This window comes from Taudactylus pleione, unplaced genomic scaffold (genome assembly GCF_031769625.1).
Source record: "Taudactylus pleione unplaced genomic scaffold, aTauple2 ptg000087l, whole genome shotgun sequence".
Classification (NCBI taxonomy): domain Eukaryota; kingdom Metazoa; phylum Chordata; class Amphibia; order Anura; family Myobatrachidae; genus Taudactylus; species Taudactylus pleione.
Window position 1 is genome coordinate 3,154,716 of NW_028284489.1, and position 23,047 is coordinate 3,177,762.

At 43.5% G+C, this 23,047-nt stretch overlaps 1 protein-coding gene across 1 annotated transcript; it reads right to left on the reverse strand.

Annotated features, from left to right (window-relative positions):
- Nucleotides 1-630: 630 nt before the first annotated feature.
- ISYNA1 (inositol-3-phosphate synthase 1) lies at nucleotides 631-18,444 on the reverse strand. The gene is made up of 11 exons (XM_088468986.1): nucleotides 18,362-18,444; nucleotides 16,476-16,596; nucleotides 14,599-14,760; nucleotides 13,813-13,942; nucleotides 11,114-11,307; nucleotides 10,437-10,586; nucleotides 4,597-4,812; nucleotides 4,151-4,315; nucleotides 3,670-3,783; nucleotides 3,056-3,273; nucleotides 631-1,390 (listed from the first exon to the last, which is right to left on the reverse strand). The coding sequence occupies exons 2-11, from the start codon at nucleotides 16,587-16,589 to the stop codon at nucleotides 1,165-1,167; spliced, it is 1,689 nt and encodes a 562-aa protein (XP_088325112.1). The 5' UTR covers nucleotides 16,590-16,596; nucleotides 18,362-18,444; the 3' UTR covers nucleotides 631-1,164.
- Nucleotides 18,445-23,047: the final 4,603 nt, after the last annotated feature.

The following is a 23,047-nucleotide window of genomic DNA, read 5'->3' on the forward strand; positions in this document are numbered from 1 at the left end:
GGAGCCGGTCCCAGTAATCAGCTGTGCGGTCTAAACAGACCGCAAGCTGATTATTGTAAAAAAAAGAAAAATTGTCCCAAATTTTTTTTACTTACCTGACTCCAGGGACCGGTGATCGGGCCTCCGGCGATGTCTCTCCTCCGGGCAGCTGGTCTCACATAGTGCACTGCGGCCCGGTCATGGGAGATCACCTGATCTGAGGCATGGAGGACATCACTGGAGGCCCGGATCATGCAGGTAAGTGGTATTAAGGAAGGGGGGGTCGCGGGGGGTCCGCGATCGCGGGGGGTGAGGCTTAATGATTGGGGTGGGGCTTAGCGCTGGGGGGGGTTAGCAGCAGCGGCTGGTTGGCACATGCGCGGGCACTTTGTCACAGTATTTTTTGCGAAAATACCATGACTAGTGTGCGGAGGGGACTCGCAGCCACAGAGCTTTCTCGCAAGCTCTGTCCCTGCAAGGGATTTGTAGTAAATCCCTGTGATATTGCTGAATTCGCAATGCGAACTCAGTCGATAATATCACACTACAATCTGCATTCAATATGCGGATTGTAGTAAATAGAGCCCTAAATCACTTATCCAAAATAAACAAACAATGACATAAGCTTGTCTGAAGTTCATTTTATTACTACAAAACATCACATAATAGATGGATGATCATCTAAAAATCAGTACAAGAAATTCAGCTCTATCGCACACACAGAAGGTTAGAGCAGAGGTTCCCAAACTCCTCCATTACAGTCCAGGTTTTAAGGATATCTGTGCTTGAGCACAGGTGAATTAATTAGAGCTCAGTCAATTTGATTTAACCATCTGGACCCAAGCATTGATATCATTGATATCTTTAAAACCTGGACTGTAATGGGGGGAGTTAGGGAATCTCTGGGTTAGAGGGTCTGAGAAGAGGAAGAGACATCAGTGCAATGGTTGTAGTGTGAACTCCAAACATCTACAGTGGTTTCTTTTTTAAAATGGTCCATAAAAGACCTTTCTATAAGGAAGTTGTGGATATAGGACTTCCTCAGATGGGCGATGACTGCGATGGTGATCCGATATTACGTCCGAAGAAGGAGTCTCTTTTTTTCATATGTGACATTAGCAAATTGTACGATAATAGCAACGATGCTATTACCGTACAACTCTGAATCAGGCCCATACATCACAACTAGTTATCTATGTCTGTGTCACTGCTGGTCACAGTTTGCGCCAGTCCATTGCAGTGACCATTGCTGATGTCTTGATGATGAAAGCCATTCGCCTGGCCTGTCCCCTTCTTGCTGTAAACAGGATGAGGGGCCACAAACTTGCTGGGTCGTTTGAGGCTCAAGAAACTTCTTTGCATCTTGTGCTCAAGCATCATATGATTTTGTGGAGATAGACCCAAGCAGGCCCTAAGAAAGAAGACCATCTTTGTCACAAAATGCAGCATGCATAATTATAATGGCATAAGGTGAACTTATGAGTGAGCTCATAAAGTAATGGAGACATAGGCCCTCATTCAGAGCCGCTCGTTAGCGGCAGTACGCTCGTTCCGAGCGATGTTTGCACATCTGCGCATGCGTACGGTTTTTAGTACGCATGCGCGAACCAGTCAGTGCGGCCGAAAATCGTTGGTACGCAATATAGCGAGGGCCTGCTATTTTGAGTGACAGAATGAGGCGTATGTGGGTGGTAACAGGGGAAGGTGCTTGAAAATGGGGAGTGGAGATCCGAACGCAGGCGTGCTTAAAGGTCAAAACGGGCGTTTTATGGGTGTGTATATTTAAAACAGCAGCGTCATTGACCACGTCACTGGGTTATTTTATAGCCAGAACTGCTCGCAAATTTGTGGTAGCAAACACCAACCACAAGAATAGCGAGCAGTTCATACGCTGGTCGATGTACTCGATTAATCTAATAAATAGCGGACATGACGTATGGTGCGAGCGGCCAGGGGGCGTTTTTAACAAATAAACGAGCGTATGTTTTGCTCGCTCGTTCAGACTTAGAGGTGTGAACAGACTGCAATGTGCGTACGGATCATTTGAATAGCCACCCCTTGTTTTTAAACGAACGACCACAAATAGCGAACGGCTCTGAATCAGGCCCATAGTTCCTACAAACTCTTTATGCTCTGTTTTTCTACGTACAGTATTTCCATTTACATTTCCTGCTGCAACACACCAAAAATCAGCGGCTTTTGCAAGATATCACTTAGACAATTTACCCCTAAGGAGTGATAAGTACTTACCCAGCTAAGTTCACAGACATAAATCCTGAAAATATTAGCTATTGGGGCTGCATGAGGATCAGATTTGGGAAACCCTATATTATTATATTGTTACCCCTTTCACATTACTCTCAAAATTCAGTAACAAGTTCTCAGAGTCTGTAATTCCCGTTACCCATTCCACAGCAATATGGTGTATGCTTAAACCCTGAATTACCCTGAGTGCAAACAGCAGAGATCATTCACAGGATATGCAAGTATTCCAGCCAACTGTACTGTGAGATAGAGGATTTAAATACAGGAGGCTAGGGTAAGATAGCCTACACGTAATATTTATTTTGTTTAGTTGTTATGCATAGACTATCACATTAGCATAAAGCTGGAGGCACACCTGCTACAATCAAATGTTCATGAGACTGCAGGTAAAAAAAAATGAATGAACACACACTCACGCTCTCTAGCTCAAAATTTACTAAAATACTTTTGTACTTTTTCTTTTTGATCCAAATTCATAACTTTTCTTGATTTTTGTTGTATCTTTAAACATTAATATATTTTGCTGACTACATTGAGGGGTATATTTACTAAAGTGAGAGTTTTTAGAAGTGGAGATGTTGCCCATAGCAACCATTACATTCTACTTAACATTTCACTAGCATCTAGAAGATAATAGTTAGAATCTGATTGGTTGCTATGGGCAACATCTCCTCTTCTAAAAACTGTCACTTTAGTAAATTTACCCCTTAATCTGGCAGATCAGAAGGACACAGAGAGCCTAACCCCATTTATAAGAACATGTTTAAACAGGTCCCCACCAATACAGGACATACAGAACACATGATTGTACCTGAAGATGTTCTCAATGCAGTTTCTCTGTCTGAATAGAGCATTCACTACAGGGGTTCCCTCTGGCACAAGCGGGGCCTTACAGAGGAAGCTAAGAATGGACAGCACACTGTGGAAGCTCTGGTAGTCTTGGTCTCTCTCGGTGCAGAAAGTGATTCTTTGGCAAATTTCAGTGAGCATCACTAAATCTAGGATGATGGGACTAGCGAGCAGGGAATCCTGGGAATAAATGCAGATCAATTAAGTAGTTTTTCCCATAAATGATTAAGTGAAGACTGGGTAATGTTATAATCTATTAGAGAAGGCCATAAAAAGTGCCACTGACAAGTTCCTGTATAGGTCCCTATGACTTCTGGCTTTCTTCATTGTCACAGTATTATTGCATTGTTTAATATTTCTTGTTTAAAGTCAACCATGTAAATGTGGGGCTTAATTCATAAAAAGAAGACATGCAGAAGTCACTATACCTCAAAATAATAAACCTATATCATTGCGTATGTCCACGTACCCCCACAGTATGATGTTTAACATACAGTACACAGTTTTTAATGCAAGAGTTACATATGGCAGGAAAATACAACCAGACCACCACAAGGGACAGAAATGTGTCCTTACCTCACAGGTGTTGTGAATAACAATTGTGTTGGTTCCCCCCATCATTATTTCGGACATGTACTCATCCATTGCTCTCTTACTGTCTCCCACATATGGGACATATTTAATAACCACCTGTAAAGCAGAAGAGACATATGGTAATCTACCAAAGGCAGACGGACACAGGACATCACATTCATTCCACTGCTGCCTATAAAACTGACATTGGGACATTTCAACATTGGAAGGTATAAGAAGATGGCTGTGAAAGCAGATGATGTGGCCCTTAAGCCCTTTCATGGACATAGTGCGGATAAGGACCAATGTCCCTGGTCCGGGTTAAACCTCCAGCGTAGCACAACTCCATAGTGTATGGGTTATCTGGGGGAGTGCATGACATTGTGTTGGAAAGGCAACAGTAATAAGGGCTTGTCAGAAGAGTATATAAGCAACATGCACTTTGCTCCTGACACCTGTCCCATGAAAAGGTCATAGTACTCACACAGTGGTCAGGTTTTTCATTTGGTCCATACAGAACAGGGTTAGACTGAACCATGTCATCCACCACATTGCTTTTGGAGATCTCCTTGGAGCGGAACTGCTGAGGAGCTGAAAGGTTCTTCCCGTCATTATTACCCAGGTGGTTATAACTCACTATGGACACAGTCTGTGAATGGATGAGGGGAAATCAAAAGTAAGCTATGGAGAAATAATGCAGTGGTAACAACAAGCTGACCTTTGCACCTAGTCTGTACAACAATTATGCTGCAGCTCATTTCTCTGAGTGCACATCAGCTAGCAGTGTTGTCCCCTTCCTATTCCAGTGCTATGAGTACAGGGCTCCTTTTGTGGACAGTTATTGCAATATCTGTCACTTTACTAAAATGGTGACAAACAGCAGCCTAATGCAAGTGAGAGAGATCACCTATTGCATGATAGTAGAGTTACCTTTAAGCCAGCACTGATAAGAAAATCCACCAGGACTGATTTAATCTTGGTCTGTCCAGACTTAAAGTCATCTCCTCCAATAAACACAGAGTGCCGCATTGCCAGTTCTATTGCCCCAGGTACAAATGTGTTTTGGGGGGACCCATTAATATACGCACATCCTTCCAAGATGCTGGCCACTGCAAACATTGTAGAGGGAGACACCTCAAGTCCCAGCTGTGAAGGTAAAAACAAGGACAGGAAAGTATGAATTATGTTGAAGATATTGAAAGTACAAATTCAGAATTTAGACATTAGGCTGAGATTTAGAAATTCAGTTAGATCATTCTAATGGTGATATCATAGAATAAAAATGGGAATTATCTGGGATTTCTTACTACTTCTGCAGGTAAAATATTCTCATATTATAAGAAAATCTAAAGCCTTTTTCTTAGATCATAAATAAAAAATAAAATAAAAAAAAGAAGATCCACTTCATCTGCTAAGATGCTTGTAAATAAACCCTGGAGCAATTAATTGTGTGGTAGTTACATACCCTGGTAGTTACATACCCTGTTTGTGAGGAGGTCCCACAGTTAGTTGGTGCATTTATAAACAGGATCATCAAGAATATTAAATCTCATTCAAAGCAAATCTGAGAAAAGGTTCTTGCAAAGAGCCAAAAGAAAATAATGGATGAAGTCATATACTGGTTAATATCCCATAGAGCAGAGTCATGCCCAGCATAAGAAAAAGAGAACATGGCAAAACATTGACTGGCTGGCCCCTAAACTCAGCATCTGTATGAGAAGGGCATATGCACAGTTAGAGTGTAAGAGGCTTATGGCAACTCTAACAGTCACTCTCTTCCGTGGCAGATGCAGGAAAAACTACCTGTGGGACAATGTGAAATCTATGGGAGGATGGAAAGACAACAATTATTAAAGAAAATGCATGTAAAGTCTCACCACTCCCAGAAAGCAATATGGGTGATGCATATACCAAAGGAGGAAGATGCAATGGTCTAATGACAGCCTTTTGGCCTCATAATGTGCTTTGTTTGGTGCAAGCCTAATAGGACTCAGGACAATGACCTAAAAGCCACATTGGAGATGCTTAAATAATATACTTAGATACAACTCCAGTGAACCTGTGGAAAGATATGAAATTTTCTGATCACAAGGGTCTCTATCCATCCTGATGGAGCTTAAGAGCCGTTTTGGCATTTGACAAAGAATAGCACATTACTAGGATTACACAACATTGTATTATGCAAATATTCTTGTCTTCAAGAAAAAAACAAATCCATATAACTTTGGATGAGTCTGCAAAACAGATGGACAATGCAACCTGACCCTTGGTAGAGACCATGTAGTCACTGACAAGTGCACCATGGTGTCATCCTTTTGAACCAACCCGATGACTGGAAATAACAAGCAAATTGGGAGGAACTAAAATCCTCACATATCCCACCAAACACGCACTACGCCTGGAATAATAAGTGTTATACAGATGGGTCCTCATGCATCTAGCCTCTCTGCGCATTAAACAGCCCTTCTAGTCACGCCATGACTTGGCAGCGCCGAGCGTCTTTTGTGAGACTTTTACTTTCAAATACATCTTATTCGCCCAGCGATGTAAATAGCACAAGCAGCTTCTTCTGATTAAAATGATATGCAGCATGCCTATGTACTGTGAGCGACTTCAGGTGTATCTGCTTGCGAAACGCTACGTCTGTAACGTAGTGTTTCGTATGCAGATTCACCCCCAGTCGCATAGAGAACATAGGCATTCTGCATATCATATTGATCAGCAGAAGCTGCTTGTGCTAACTATTCACATCGCTGGGCGAATAAGACGTATCTGAAGCTAAAAAAAAAATGCACGAAAAGATGCTCAGCGCTACAAAGTCACACGGAGTTCCCACATTATGTGGCGCAATTTGTAGAGCAAGGAGGATAGATGTATGTGGACACATCTGTAGGTCATTGAGAACAACTTAAATTATATAGTGTTCCTTCCTGGGTAGGCTTCTAATGGAACCATTCGAACTGAAAGCTTTATACTATATAGTCTAACAAAGGTTCCTCCTTTGTTTTTGTTTTTCTTCTCCCTCAGCAAAAGATTTCTACACTTTCATCTTCAACAATAGTCTAGCAATTTACACAATGGGACTCATGCGGATATGTACACAAATGCAGGCATAAACTGTATCCAAAACAAATGCAACAAATAACTAATTATGACAGTAAGCTTAGACCAACTCATTTCAAGTTGTATCCAGCTCTGCAACAGCATGCACACTACCATTACACCAGGAGAAACCAGTAACATACGTACTAACATTACACCAGGAGAAACCAGTAACATACGTACTAACATTACACCAGGAGAAACCAGTAACATACGCACTAACATAAGACCAGGAGAAACCAGTAACATACGCACTAACATTACACCAGGAGAAACCAGTAACATACCTACTAACATAACACCAGGAGAAACCAGTAACATACCTACTAATATAACACCAGGAGAAACCAGTAACATACCTACTAATATAACACCAGGAGAAACCAGTAACATACGTACTAACATAACACCAGGAGAAACCAGTAACATACGCACTAACATTACACCAGGAGAAACCAGTAACATACCTACTAACATAACACCAGGAGAAACCAGTAACATACGCACTAACATAAGACCAGGAGAAACCAGTAACATACGCACTAACATTACACCAGGAGAAACCAGTAACATACCTACTAATATAACACCAGGAGAAACCAGTAACATACGTACTAACATAACACCAGGAGAAACCAGTAACATACGCACTAACATTGCACCAGGAGAAACCAGTAACATACGTACTAACATAACACCAGGAGAAACCAGTAACATACGTACTAACATAACTCCAGGAGAAACCAGTAACATACATACTAACATTACACCAGGAGAAACCAGTAACAGATGTACTAACATTACATCAGGAGAAACCAGTAACATACGTACTAACATAACACCAGGAGAAACCAGTAACATACGTACTAACATAACACCAGGAGAAACCAGTAACATAAGTACTAACATTACACCAGGAGAAACCAGTAACAGATGTACTAACATTACACCAGGAGAAATCAGTAACATACGTACTAACATTACACCAGGAGAAACCAGTAACATACGCACTAACATTACACCAGGAGAAACTAGTAACACACAGGGTCGCAGCTAGTGTGGTGTGGCCGGTGCCACAGCTCAGAGGACCTCATTCAGAGTCTCTCGCTAGATGCGATCACTCGCCCACAGCATATGCAAATTTTTCAAAGTGACGCCACGGGAAGCGATTGCTCGCCAAGGCATAAGCACGCCCACCATGTCTTAGCAAGCAATCAGCATATGCCCAATCGCACAGGCAGAGCCGCCCACCAGCACACATCATCTCCAGGAAGTGTAATAAAATATTGGTACATCGAGGACAATCGGAAGCGACCGCAGTGCTTGTGGTTGCCTTACCCTACCGCAAGCACTATGAGGATTTCAGTGTAAAAAACAAGCATGTGACGTGTACTATGACGCTGCGTGTTAATTATGCACGCCTCTAAAACGTCGTTGAAACACTCAGGCACGCCTGCATTCGCACTTCCACTCCCCCGTTATTAGTGTCCTGCCCCTGTTACCACCCACAAACTGCCTCTCCTGTCACTCATTTCACTGGGCTGTCTTTGCTGGGCGAGCAAGCGGTCTGCGATCGCACAGAGTAGTTAGAGCACAATGAAGCGTGCACATGCGCAAACCATCGGGCCGCTTGCGAGCGCACAGCGCTAGCGAAAGACTCTGAATGAGGTCCACACCGCAACTGCGCTGAGGGTGGAATACCGGCCGTCCACCTCATTTTCTCACTAGTTTCTCTGCTGGCGCTGGGTGGCCGCTGCTTGTGCGTGATGTTCGGATGCGGCACCCAGCAGGAGGACAGTAAACAGCCACAGTCTCTGGCTCCCCCCTTACATGTGACAGAGTGTGACTCACTCAGTCTGAGTCTACGACACCGCCTCCCAAGTCCTGGCAAGTGCAACAAGCCCTGTATCTACTGGAACAGGAGAGATGTCATTACGTCATGACCAGTGGCGGCTCCAGAGGTGGGGCTGCAGTGTAGCCCAAATTCAAATAGGGGAGCCACACAAACTGCCACAAACTGCCAGTGAGTCCTGGCCATCTATGTTTGGCAGCATTTGAAAGGGCAGTTGGTGTGGCTCCCTTATTTGAATTTTGGACTGCACTGCAGCCCCATCTCTGGAGCCACCACTGGTCATGACTTCTCCCCGGCCAAGGCTCACACAGTTCCATGGGTGGTCTCTCTGTGAAGGAGCTGCTGCTGTTGGGTGGGTCAGGCTGCGCTGTGTGGACACCAGGACACTGGACAGTGACAGAACCTGTCAGGCGGAGGTCCAGCTCACTGTGTTAACACTGTTACAGACAGGGGCGGACGGTGGGGTGGTGCCGTGGCATAATATGTAAGGGAGGGGGGGGGAGTTGTACTGTGTGGCATAATGTTTAAGGGGGAGGGGGTGGGTAGTTGTACTGTGTGGCATAATATGTAAGGGGGGAGGGAGTTGTACTGTGTGGCATACTATGTAAGGGTGGGGAGTTGTACTGTGTGGCATAATGTGTAAGGGGCATTACTACTGTGTGGCGTAATGTGTAAGGTGCACTACTACAATTTAATTTGTATAAGGGACACTACTACAGGTATGTAGTGTAATGTAAATAAGGGGCACTACTGTGTGGCATAATGTGAATTGGGGGTACTATAGTGTGGCCACACCCCTTTCCTTATGAGACCATGCCCTTTGTTTGGCCGCACACCTGCGGAACGCACTGTCTCTCTTTACGATGGTGGGTGGTGTGGGGGGGGGGACCACAGCTCTTTCTGGCACAGGGCACCAAAATGTCTAGCCACAGCTCTGCATACGCACCAACATTACACCGGGAAAAAACAGTAGCATACACACCAACATTACTCTGGGAAAAAACAGAACATACACACTAACATTACACGGGAAGAAATCAGTAACATACGCACTAACATTACACCGGGAGAAATCAGTAACATACGCACTAACATTACACCGGGCGAAACCAGTAACATACGCACTAACATTACACCGGGAGAAACCAGTAACATTCGTACTAACATTACATCGGGAGAAACCAGTAACATTCGTACTAACATTACACCGGGAGAAACCAGTAACATACGTACTAACATTACATCGGGAGAAACCAGTAACATACGTACTAACATTACACCGGGAGAAACCAGTAACATACGTACTAACATAACACCGGGAGAAACCAGTAACATACGTACTAACATAACACCGGGAGAAACCAGTAACATATATACTAACATTACACTGGGAGAAACCAGTAACATACGTACTAACATTAACATGAGAGAAATCAGTATCATGTGTTTCCGGTTCAAGCCAGTAGTAACAGAAGTGCAGAAATGTTGCTTGACAGTGTTAGTGGTAAATACTAAAGTCATATTGCCCATTTTGCACACAATACAATAATGTAAGTGTCATACATACAAGATAAAATGTTGTCCAGACTCTTTAAAAAAATAATAATTTGTATTTATCATATAAATTACAACTAGATACATACACAAAACTAAAGAACAAATTAAATAAACATTATCACCTTTTTGTTTAAATATCAAATGTGGCACAAAAAACAAACATCAACAACAACTTATAATATAGCAGTCACTCCAATGAATTGGGACATTGACGCCAGCTATTTGGGACATTGACCAGGAGATTCCCAGTATCACTCACCTTAATAGATTTTAGCAAGTTATCAGCAGTATCATTAAGCCCTGAGATCACATCACAGAATCGTTCCGTGTTTGCCGTCCACAACACAATAACTTTGTCCACTCCACTGGTTCTTTTAAAATCCTGAATATCTTCACGAATTTTCTGAACCTAGAGAGAAGAGTAGAACAGCCAATCAAGTAGTGATAAAAAATAAAAATCAATATTTCAAAATTTGGATTCAGTTAAATGTCGGTATTCCAATAGTAAGTTGAATATTAGCAGTCAAGAGGAAATGGTTGAAACAATTGCAAGGGCTAGATTTACTAATGATCGGTTTGTCACAGCCACTGATCATCAGCGGCATTCACCAATAGCTTTAGTATGGCAATAGAAATAAATGCTAAACATATGTCATAACTGCTGTTGATCGACAGCTTTGACAAACCATTTGATAGTAAATATACCTCCATGTTTAATCGTCATTTGCTCTACCCAAATATATAGTCAAAATGAAATATATAACCATTGTGTTTTTATATGGTCACAGCAATCCTCAGTGTATAATATTTGTATAATTTATAGAAAGAAAAAAAAACTATACAAGTTTCTTTTCTGCAGTCTAAATATATATAACCACATGATGGGATTTCATCTGGTGTTTCACTTTTAATCAGTACAAGTCAGACAATAGTTACCTGTTCATCTTTAGTACCATGGATGATATGGTCAGCCCTGTCTTCCTGATTGGCTGCAATGAATTCAGGAATGTAGATTGAAGGCCTTGGCTGCATCTTCTCCAGAAAAGGTCTCAGCTGTTCTTGGAGCTGCCAGTCTAGAACCTCTGCCTTCCTCATGGCATCCGCCAGGTTCATAGAGGAGATATCCCAACCTAAGCACATTATGACAAGTTATAGTTAATGAATATGAACACTTGTCACCCAAACTAAGAAATTTGTGATGCTCTGGAACTAGCACAGTCCAAAATTCACATACAACAATATAATTATTGGCCACAAGGTGGCATCATAGTTACCTAGTACAGTCCAAATTGTATTAAATTCACAGAATATAATACAGCTTTCGCCATAATAATAATAATAAAAAAAAAAAAAAAAAATGGAGAAACAATACTTGGGGGTAAACTATTATCCTTTATTTATATATTTATATGACACCACATGTGTTCCACAGCACCTTTCAAAGTACATAGACAACTAAATGAACAAGCAATAAGTGACTTACAGTACAATACAAGCAGGACAAGGGCAATATATACCTTGCTACATTTGAGATCATTACACTCAAATAATTAACAGGGTGTAAGCAACCAGGTGTTAGGCACACACGGGAGGAGTAGATGACAGTATAAGTAAGGAGTAGCACAAGAGTGTAGAGGGCCCTGCTCGTGAGAGTTTACATTATAAAGGGGCGGGGCAGACAAACAGGTGTGACACAGATGGGGTAGACAGGGACGAAGGAGCAAGTCGCAGTAGGTTAGGATAAGAGCTAGAAGGCTTTGATGTAGTAGTGGGTCTTGAGAGCCAGTTTGAAGATTTGTAGAGAGTCTGATAGGAAGAGGGAGAGAGTTCCAAAGGTAGAGAGCAGCATGGGCAAAATCTTGGAGGCGAGAGTGGGAGGCAGTAATCAGTTGGCAAGAGAGGCGGCAAGCATTTACTGAAAGAAGGCTGCGGACGGGAGAGTGAAGGGAGACGAGGTCAGAGATGTAAATGGGTGAGGGCTCTGTAAGTGAGTATAAGAACCTTGAATTGGGCTCTGAAGGAGAGAGGGAGCCAGTGGAGGGCTTGTAGGAGAGGGGAGGCAGATGTAGAATGTTTGGAGAGGAAGATGAGCCGAGCAGCAGCACTGAGGACAGATTGGCTTGGAGAGAGGTTGAAAGCAGGTAGGCCAGATAGAAGGAGATTACAGTAGTCCAATCTGGAGATGATCAGTGAGTGGATGAGGGTTTCAGTAGCATCCTGGGTGAGAAACGGTCCGATCTTGGAAATATTTTGAGATGGAAATGGCAGAACTGCGAGAGATGCTGAATGTGTGGTTTAAAGGAAAGGGAAAGGTTCAGGATAACTCCAAGACAGCGCACTTTATGGCTAGAGGAGATAGTTGTGCCATCAATTGATAATGAAATTGTGGGAGTGAGGTTATGTGGGAGGGTGCGAAGATGATCAGCTCAGTTTAGACATGTTAAGTTTAAGAAAGCACTGGGACATCCAGGAAGAGATAGCAGAGAGACGTTGGAGATACGAGTGAGTAGAAGGGGGAAAGATCAGGGGTGAGATGCACTAACGCAGTGCAAAACTTACCGCCAGTCACCGCATTTGTTCTGATCACATATGCACTACCTAATGCAATCAGTACAGCAAAGGACAGCTCTTCCGATAAGAGCTGTCCTTTGCAATCTCCGCTGGTTTTTTTTTGTTTGTTTTTTTAAATATGACCGTTTAGAGAGGGAAAGATCAGCACTGTAGGATGAGAGCATAAATTTGTAATGGAGTAAATCTGCCATAAAGCGTTAATTTCTCCACTGTTGCTCGGCGGTTCATGAACACTTTTGCAGGTATCTGGTGCATTTGGAATGCCAGGGTTGAGATGTGAATGTGCGGTGGTGATTAGTGATCGCCAGAGCAACAGTTAGGCAGACATTGTATACGGAAGTGGCTTGTTCAGGGCAGGAGAGAGAGAGGATAGGGGAGAGAAGCGAGTCCAGCAGGGAGGAAAAAGAATGATGTCAATAGCCTCACTGTTACGCTTAGTGATGGTGGCCTTAGGAGCTAGAGGAGGGAAGGGGAGAGGGAGAAGTTATAAAAAGAAAAGCATGGGAGGGTGAGGAAGTCCATTGGGAGAGACCAAATGAAGATGTGAGGGTAAGGAGTTTAGAGTCAGAGGATTCTGTGGGAAGATCAATTAGAATATTAAAATCACCTAGGATAACATGGGGAAGGTCAGAGGAGAGAAAGTGAGGGAGCCAGGAAGCAAAGTTGTCATGGAATTTGAAGGGAGAGCCAGGGGGATGGTAAACAACAACTACTCAGAAGGTATTGGAAGAGGTGTATAGCATGAATCTCAAATGTAGAGAATGTAAGGGATGGTTCCGAGGGTATGAGTTGGTAGGAGTAAATCTGACAAGCGGAGCTTTCCAGCTGTTTCGAATGGGGCAATAATATTAAATGCAGGTGTGTTTCATATTTAATGTTATTGCTCCTTCAATCCAGTGGCTGAAAACGCTGCTTGGAAAATGTAGCCCCTGCTGTACATGATGGGGGTGGGTTGTAAGCAAAAAAAAATAAAAATAAAACACTACTGTACCCTACATATACGCTGGGATTATTTTTCACTACAATGGACATGGATTTCAGGACCAGACAACACTACAACTTACCATCAAAGACAATGTCATTAGGATGTACCATAGGTAGGAGGTCACAAAAAGGTATATACACATCTCCATTAGGCCCACTACCTAGACACACTGTGGAAGACTGAAACAATGACCCATAATAATTGGCCACCTGGAATGAGAAAAGTCATGGTTAAAAGGTAACACAATATCCAGGCAGAAATGCAGCAGATTGTGGTGTATGTAATAACCCAGTGCAGGAGGAGATGCGTTTTCCCTGGAACCCTGATTATCTTATCACCAGTACAGACACTAAAGAAATCCCTGGAAAAGTTATTGCAGTGAAACGTGTCTTACAGCTACTATGCTCTTTGTCACACACACATGCAGACTGATGTACAGAAGTAAAAGTAAATCAAGGCAAGTAATTTTTTTTATTTGGTTTCCATATTATCTATTCATAAGAACATACAATTATAAGAAGGAAAAAAAGGTATATGACATTAGCTACTTGACTTTGGAATAAATTCAACACATAAAGGGGTAGATGTACTAAGCCTTGGCGAGAGATGAAGTGGAGATAGATAAAGTACCAACCAATCAGCTCCTAAATGTTATTTTTCAAACACATCCTGTAAAGTGACAGTTAGGAGCTGATTGGTTGTTACTTTATCTCCATCCACTTTATCTCTCTCCAAGGATTATTACATCTCCCCCAAAAAGTTAAAATGTAACTTAATGAATAGCAGGCTGCTGAACTAATTGTATCAGTGACCACCACCAGACTGATTGGACAAGTCATGGCTACATTTCTATAACTCTGTTTACCTTCTTTCCTGTCTTAGTCATCCATGAAAGACCCATTTGATTGGCCAACACTGCTGCAGTGACTGTGGTTCCATTGTTTCCACCCCAGCCGACCAGCATGACTCCAAGTTTGGGTACTTTTCTCTCTGTCCTGAAGGTGAACTTGGTGGAACATGGTCTGACCTGTGGACAAGTCACCACACATTTCTGAGTGAGCTTCAATTTAACATACATGTACTATGCATCCTGCTGGGGAAGCCCATACTTATCATACACATAACTGTGGCACCTAACGATATATGTGCCAGCCGGGGATTATACTCAGTGTTGCGGCTGTGAAATCCTGACTACTGTGAGGAGTGCGGGGAGCAGCATGTGACTGGGGCTGCTTGCTCAGCGCTGATTTCATATTACACAGCTGCGGCAGAGGACACGGCCAATGACCGCCAGACCCTTAAGGATTATTGGGTTGCCTGACTTATTTCAAGAGACCAATTTTGTCTATTCTTGCTGGACTTACTCATTATATAATGGAGAGCTATAATATCCAGTGTGACAAGCCGGACCAGCGTCACATCATTTCTCAAAAGGGTGAGATCACTGGGTATTACATCTGCGCTTCAGTGGGATTCAGAATTTCAGACGATATCTATAGACTCTCTTAAAAAGGCACAACTATAGTTATTAATATAACAGGATCCTTCCTTACATCATTGAAGGAACTGTACTTATCTTAATTTCTTATGGGGGTTTTCGATTTGTTATTAAATTATATTGTTATGCTTTATATGTTTGGATTATTGAAGATGTAGATTGTCGTCTTCTTTTTTAAATGGTATTAAAATATTTTTGTGATTTATGCACCTGTGTTCTAGAACACTAGCATTACTGTACACCCATTAAGTGGAATAAGTTGTTATTCCACTTATATATTTAATTTGCACTGTTTTGGATTGAGTGTACTTCAGAGGTACTTGTTGGGGAACAGCCTTTTTGATTAGTTATCTTGCAATGTGATAGTGTTTTATATATATATACATATATATATATATATATATATATATATATATACACACACACACACACACTAGCACCCGGATTTAGAGTTACAACCTGTAGATTATTTGTTTTATACCTCCAGGCTATATCAGAACTACCTTTGAGGAAAAGAATAAGATGGTAGGATTAAATCATGGAATGGCCAGCACAGACTTAAACCTCATTCAGCTGGTTTGGGATGAACTGGACTGAACGGTGACCTGTCTCAGGGCCTGATTCAGACACACTCGCTAGATGTGTTCACACGCAGCCGACAGCTGCCAAAGTATGCAAATCCTGCGATTGCATGGCAAGACATTAGCACGCCCACTATGTCTTGGCGTGCAATCACGGTGTGTATTTAGATGCCCACGAGCCTGTCTTAAGACGCCCACTTTCCCTTAGTAGTACACATCATCTACAGGAAGTGTATTCAACAATCGGTAACATCGAGTACCATTGGACCCATACGCAGCACTTGTAGCTGACCATAACCCACCGCAAGCACTGCGAGTGCTTCAGTGTGTAATTCAGCCATGTGACTTGTATTATGATGCTGCGTCTTAATTATGCACGCCCTTAGAACGGCGTTCATTCGCACAACCACACCCCCATTACATCGATCACCACCCACAAACGGCTCATCCTGTTACTCATTCTAGCGAGGCATCTGTGTACAGGGGGCGATCGCAGGGACGGGCTTGTGAACGTGCACTGCGACTTATACGCAGATTGCAAATATCGGCTCGCTATGAGTGAACGGGTCTGAATCGGGCCCTCAGATATAAAACCTTTCACATAGTCAAATTAATTAGACACAGGCCATCAAAATAAAAACTAATATCTTCTCACTACATTACCTTGGTAACACCATTTTCTTCATAAATTTGTGTAGTAGCATAATCATAATCAGCTTCTATAACATCCTTGAAATATTGCACTTTTGAGCTCTCAACCTTGAAGTTGTCTGGCATGTTTACACTGTGCAGGAAAAAAACATTTAGAATATGTACTTAGAATCAAAATGTAATACAGTAAGGAAATCAGTACTTTCTACAAAACCTAAAGACACTGGAACATTAGAAGTAACAAAATTACCTCCCTGTAAAGGTTATTTATGAGAGTAAATAATAAATGGGCACACACAGATTTCCTATTCACAGAGATGCATCCGTTTATCCACATGCCCATATCCTGATATCAATCTGCAGCCCAAAAGGAAATGTTTAAATATTCTTAGATCTGCAGTAATAAATACATTTCATATGTTCCTAGTTAATCCAGTTACCACAACTGAAAATGGACATCAAGTAAATCTTTCTAATGGATTGTGTATATAGTATATATATATATATATATATATATATATACATACATACATACATACATACATACATACATACATACACACACACACACACACCCCAGTTGACTTAGGTCCTCCTACTGATATCACCAGGTAGGATAAAGAAAAAACAATTCCCTGTAACAAGTGTATTTATGACAATAAAGGTAAATAGCATGTGACCTGCAGGAGGATCACATTCTCTACAAATGTCCCTTAACTTATTCTGGATGAAAGTCCTTACAGAAAAGAATGCAGGTCTCCTATGTGTAACTAGCTCCTTGTGTTTGGTCGAGTTAAAATAAACATACTTGAACATTCCTTGGCACTTCCTTATAAAATTAAGGATTTTTATGGTGCTCTCCAGGAATTGTTTTTAAAATTTATACCCATCTAAATGATAAGATTAAGCTGTCTGTATTCTCACTTCTGATCCCAGAAGGCTGACATCTACTGTAAGTTAGTTATCAGCTCTGCAGCACTAAGGGATCACTGCTTTGCAGAGCGCTGCAACATTGTATAATACCATTAAGTTCAACGAGTTTTATAGCAGTGACTACAATAGAGGAGTGAAATGACTACTATGTTATCAATCTGAAATGATAGCTCACCTGCAATCTACAGCTCACAGGCTGATAAGTAGACAACAGCTTAAAATAGAAATAATAAATATCACCAGAAAAGCTAATGATAAACTTGGAAATCCGGTGGGAAAAAGCAGTGATTGTAACATGTCCAAAGTTACTGAGTTATATAATCTGCATCTGAGAAACAGCATGAACACTGTATATCAGCGCCTCCCTATGCTGTCACTGACATGTCATACACAGGTAAGGAAACATGTATGCAGTACAATGTAGCCGTTAGCTATTGGCTTTCTTTATACTGTACTGTATAATAGCCCAAGCACAATACATTGCTGCCTAAACAATTATAAGCTAGATTTACTTACAATAAAATGCATGCCATACAATACATACCTACTGTATTATAGTGCACTGTCATATGAATACACTGTAATACTACAAATCCCACAGTATCACCCTACGGCTCCCAGTTCTGCCAGAGACTGATCCCGGAGGGTAAGGGGTGTAAGAAGGACAGGGACCGCTCAGGTACATCTGCAGCTGGGGAGGGTCTGCCGGCGGCTGGTGGAGGAACCGGGTTCCGAAATGAATGAACAAGCGCAACGCTGCCCCTGCCTGGAGACTCATCGCCCAGAGGAGTGTGCAGCTCTATAACATTATTACATTGCATTAAATAGAAGCCTGTGCATGGCGCTGTCTGCCTGCTGTGAGCAACAAACTCCACATATGTGTAAAGTCCTTAAGATGAAAGAGGCAGCCAGATGACAGAGCAGGGTATTAGTATGTAGCAGTGTGTAACCTGATGGATACTTACCAGTAGCTGTCACACAGGAGTTAGTTGCAGGAGAGGAGGAGGAGGAGGATGCCGGCTGAGCTGAAGCTTCCTGTAGTGTCTTACAGAAATGAGTAATGTAAGTTCTAGCACAGCAGCTTTATGTCAGTCAGACCTGACGGAGCCTCCCTCATCCCCTGTCACCCAGACACATCTCTCCACTTTCCGGCCACCCCCACTCTGAACTCCGCCTCCTGTCATACACATGGGGCTGCATACACTGTACAGTCATCATTCATTCACAATTACTGCCCGGGGTGTGTTACTTGAAGAGAAGTTTGAGGTGCACTGAGGCAAAGGTGCACTTACATCATAACTAGTGACGAGGTCATCAGCTCAAAGCTAACAGGACTCTTAGCAGTTAAAAGTTAGTCCCAAGACGTTGCAAACAGGCTCATACAGTGTTTTGCCTGCATAAAGTTAATTTTACATTGCGCTGGGGGTGATCTCATTGGGCTGCAGTGAGCCCTCTCTTGTACAGTTGTTTGGGATACGAGGACATTGGAACATATTTCTTAAAAGCTCTTTGCTGAAAATCCAAAGAAAACTGCATTTTTTGGACGATTTCTGCATGAAGGTACAGTGCGCCTGATTCATTACAGATCGCAACTGCGAATGCAATAGTGATTACACTTGCAGTCTCACAGCGATGATATGCTAATCCATTGCGATCGCTATGCTGTAGCAGCACAACATAAGGATGCCCACCTTACCTTGCACACATCCGTAATGTTTAGCAAGACTGCAAAACCATCGATAACATCAAGGGACGTGCTTTCAGCCCACATGAAAGCACGTCCATGAGAGACAGGCAGATGTGTTTGGACAGTGAATCCAGTGATGGATCTGCTGTCATCACTGGGTGGGTATGTGGGGGGACACGGTGGAGGTGCGGGCTTTAGCGGCGGTGGGACCCGGCGAGGGTAGTTGGTATGGAGGCAGGCCTGGATCCTCCCCCACTCCGGCAAATGTTTATACATCTTATCGGTACTGCTTCATGCTTTGCCTCGTAAAGAGGAGAAGCAGGAGGACTTATAGAGGCACGATCCGTGTCCCGCTATAATACATCTCTCCCACTATTCGTTATGGTTGCAAAGGAGTGTTTCAACTTTTCTCTCAGCCTCCAACAAAGTCTTAGAAATACCATGGCAGTGTATGCATAGATATCACTGTATTCCCTCACTGCCACATTGCTTACATGCATTGACTTTCCCTTCCAATATGGAGTCACTCTACAGAAACATTCTACCAGAGACTTTGGGGTCTATTTACTAAGCTTTGGATGGAGATAAAATGAACAGAGATAATGGACCTGATTCAGACCCGCTTGCGGCTCTGTCGTGCGCATGCGCGAGACCCGGATAGCGACGGGCAAACTGTCGCTCCGGGTCTCGTACCAAAGGGGCGTGCTGTCGATGTTGAGTGACAGCACTCCCCCTTTGGTGGGCGGGCCGGGGGAGTGGCTGCCCAAACGGAGGCGTTCCCATGTGAACGCGTCCGTTTGGGGGAGGCTCCACTGACATCACGAGTGATGTCAGTGGGAGAGATTTCGGCTCTGTGAGAGCCGAAATCTCTCTGCGGCTTGCGGCAACGAGACCCTACCACAAGGGTCTCGTCGCAAACCCGATGGTTGTGATGGTCTTGACCATCGCGACCATCTTCCTGGCCGCTCGCTATAGCTGTGGGTGGTCACCCACAGCTATGCGAGCGGCCAGGAGGCCGCTCTAAAAAACAAGAAGGCCGGCCCTGATTCAGAGCGAGCGCTCTGTCAGAGCATCCGGCTCTGAATCAGGGCCATAGTACCAGCCAATCAGCTCCCAACTGCCATGTCACATGCTGTGAATTTGTATGTGTAGGACCATCGTCTGTGCCAGGATGTTCCTGGGAGCATGTTCTGTACTTTTACTTGGCTTAAAATGGCCTTTTCCAACAGTGACTCTGCACAGTGTTAATGAATAACATTGCTGAAGCCAGATTACATATGTATGTATGTGTCCCTCTTCAGACAATAATATCTTATTGCAATTATATATGTTCCTTCTACCCCGGGTAACTTTGGTCCAGTTACCATTTTAGTATTTGTAATCCCTGGGGTTGCTGCAGCTGGACTTGAACACCAAGGGACTACTAATAACTTTTGCCTCAGTGAGAAGAGAGATGGACACTGAGCCTGATTCAGCAGAGGATGGAATTGCAAAGCATCACACAAGCAGCTTTGCAATTGCTTCTTTACTGAAATGCAAATACAGCAGGAGGTGTCTGCCTCCCCCCCCCTCCCCCCAAAACCATAACTTTGAGCCAGTACTGGTTTTAAAATGGCGAGGGGTTCCGCGTATTTTTAAAACCAGCACCGGACTCAAACTAGCCAGATCGTAATGTCACAGACAGGGGACCCTTTCACCAGCCAGCCAAAGCATTAACACCCCAAACTAGTCAGCCCAGGCCGGGATCCCAGGGGAGGTTGGGACCTTCCAATAAAGGGCTCTCTCCTCTTCTGAGCACCCCAGGCCTAGGCTGAAGCCTGTGCCTCTTCCCTATTAACAGCTATTAACACTTCTATTTTGAAAGCATTTTTATGTTGCAGCATTTTTTCCACACCTGCCTAAAACTTTTGCACAGTACTGTATGTTCTGCATACAAACAGCCCGATTCGTCATCACTGATGTCACAACTGGGCATATACAAACTGGGCTTCCCAGTTAAGCTGTCAATCACTGCCGGCGCTTGCAGCAAGTGTACTGACGGTTGTCTGACCACCTGTACACACAGCACAATGCACCAATATATCTGCAGATATATTGTGAATATCTGCGAATGAAATCTGTGAACAACGTCATTTACAGATATATTGTTGGTAAACACCGGCCGATGCATACACAATATATCGGCTGATCAATTGAATGGCCGGAATCGGTATGTATTGCCGGCAGCTTATTAGCCGCCGGATCAAATACCGACACCAGAAGACTGAAGGCTCTCCATCCCAACTGGGGCTGGGAAGTAGCTTAACCCTCCCTGCCCCCCCCCAACCCTAACCATAACTTCCCCCCGGTGGTGACTAACGCTAACCCCCGCCCCTTCCCGTAGCCCAGGGATAGAAAACCTCTGGCCTGGCCGGCTGTGGCTCTCTAACCTTCAGTGTCAGCAGTGACAGCACAGCAGGCATCCCCCTCAGCGGCAGGCATAGGAACTTGTGGGGTGGACGAGTGCAGAACACCCCCCCTCTGCACCCAATGGCTTGCTTAGCATCATAAGTGGCATTGATCGCGGTCCAATGAGAGCGGAAGCGGTAAAAGTGGCACCCCGCCAAGCCTATCACGTGGTGGCAAGATGGTGGGGCGGCTCAGGTTTAGCCCCGTGTCATGTTACGGAGCTCAGTCTTGGCGGATCTCTGAAGATGGTGGCAGCTGCAGCAGTGGGAGGAAGGCCAGCTTATTACGGGACTGAGCGTGGCCGTGCCCCAAAAAGGATCAGGATGGACAGTAGCAATCACAACGCAGCGGCAGTAAGAGCGCAGCACAGTGCTTGGGGTGGGGGGCGGCAGTGCTGTGTGGGCTGTATAGCAGCATAGAGGAGCCTCCATTGTATGTGTGACTGGCTGGAACCTACCAGTCACTAACACTGCAGGCTGGTATGCACATTGCGCAAGATAGGGATGCAGTGGGATGCTAGTATGGATTGTCTCACCTAAGTGGTCCCATTGCATGGCTGCTCTTAGCCTGGTCCCATTCACCATCAACTCCCCTACCCTTCCATTGTAGTAAGGTAAATTTGGGTGATGGGGATTTAGGGGGGGAGCACCTGTCATCCTGTGTGTGTGTGTCCTTTAAGCTGGGTACACCCTGTGTCAACATAGTCGATTCGCCGGCACAGCAGCTAGTATGGCCCCCGACTGATGTTATAAATATTCAAATGACCCTTGGCAGAAAAAAGGTTCATCACCCCTGCCCTAGCCTAACCCTCCCCGGGGGGGGTGCCTAACCCTAATCTCCCTCAGGGGTCTCTAACCCTAAACCTCCCCCCTGCGGCTAACGCTAACCTGTTCCCGCTTACCTTCGTTCGGGATGCCGGCTGTCAGGATATCAGCGTCGGGATAGAGATTGGCATCGTTATTATACCTATCTTTAATCCCAAGTCAGGCTTTCTGCATCGGGATTCTGGCAGCCGGCATTCTAGATGCCGTAACTTGACTACATCCTGAACGGTCGATATGTCGGCCAGTGTGTAGCCAACGTTAGATATATAATGTTTGCTGGAGACAGTGACATACAATATCACAACAGGCAAGTACTGTAGATAGTGAAATCCTTTATTGTTACACCATAAATACAATACAGTTTCAGAATAAACAAACTAATAATATATATAGGGGGGATTTATCAAAGTTTGAAGAGAGATAAAGTACCAACCAATCAGCTTCTGTCACTTTGCAGACTGTGTTTGAAAAATGACAGGACATGATTGGATGGTAATTTATCTCTCTCCACGTTATCTCTCTCCACGTTATCTCTCTCCACGGCTTAGTACATCTACTCCATAGTGTTTGCTGGAGATAGTATAATACAATAGCACAACAGCAAACTGAAAATCACTAATACATTCAAAATAAACTCCTCCAAACTATACACAATAAACAAATGTACATATAGACGAGGCTGAACTTAGCTT

Coding starts and splice junctions, on each gene's coding strand:
- ISYNA1 (XM_088468986.1), bottom strand. CDS start 16,589: ATGCCAGACAACTTCAAGGTTGAGAGCTCAAAAGTGCAATATTTCAAG. Junction 10,587..11,113: donor ATGGTACTAAAGATGAACAG/GTAACTATTGTC, acceptor TCTTCTCTCTAG/GTTCAGAAAATTCGTGAAGA. Junction 1,391..3,055: donor TGCATTGAGAACATCTTCAG/GTACAATCATGT, acceptor CTTCTTTCTTAG/GGCCTGCTTGGGTCTATCTC.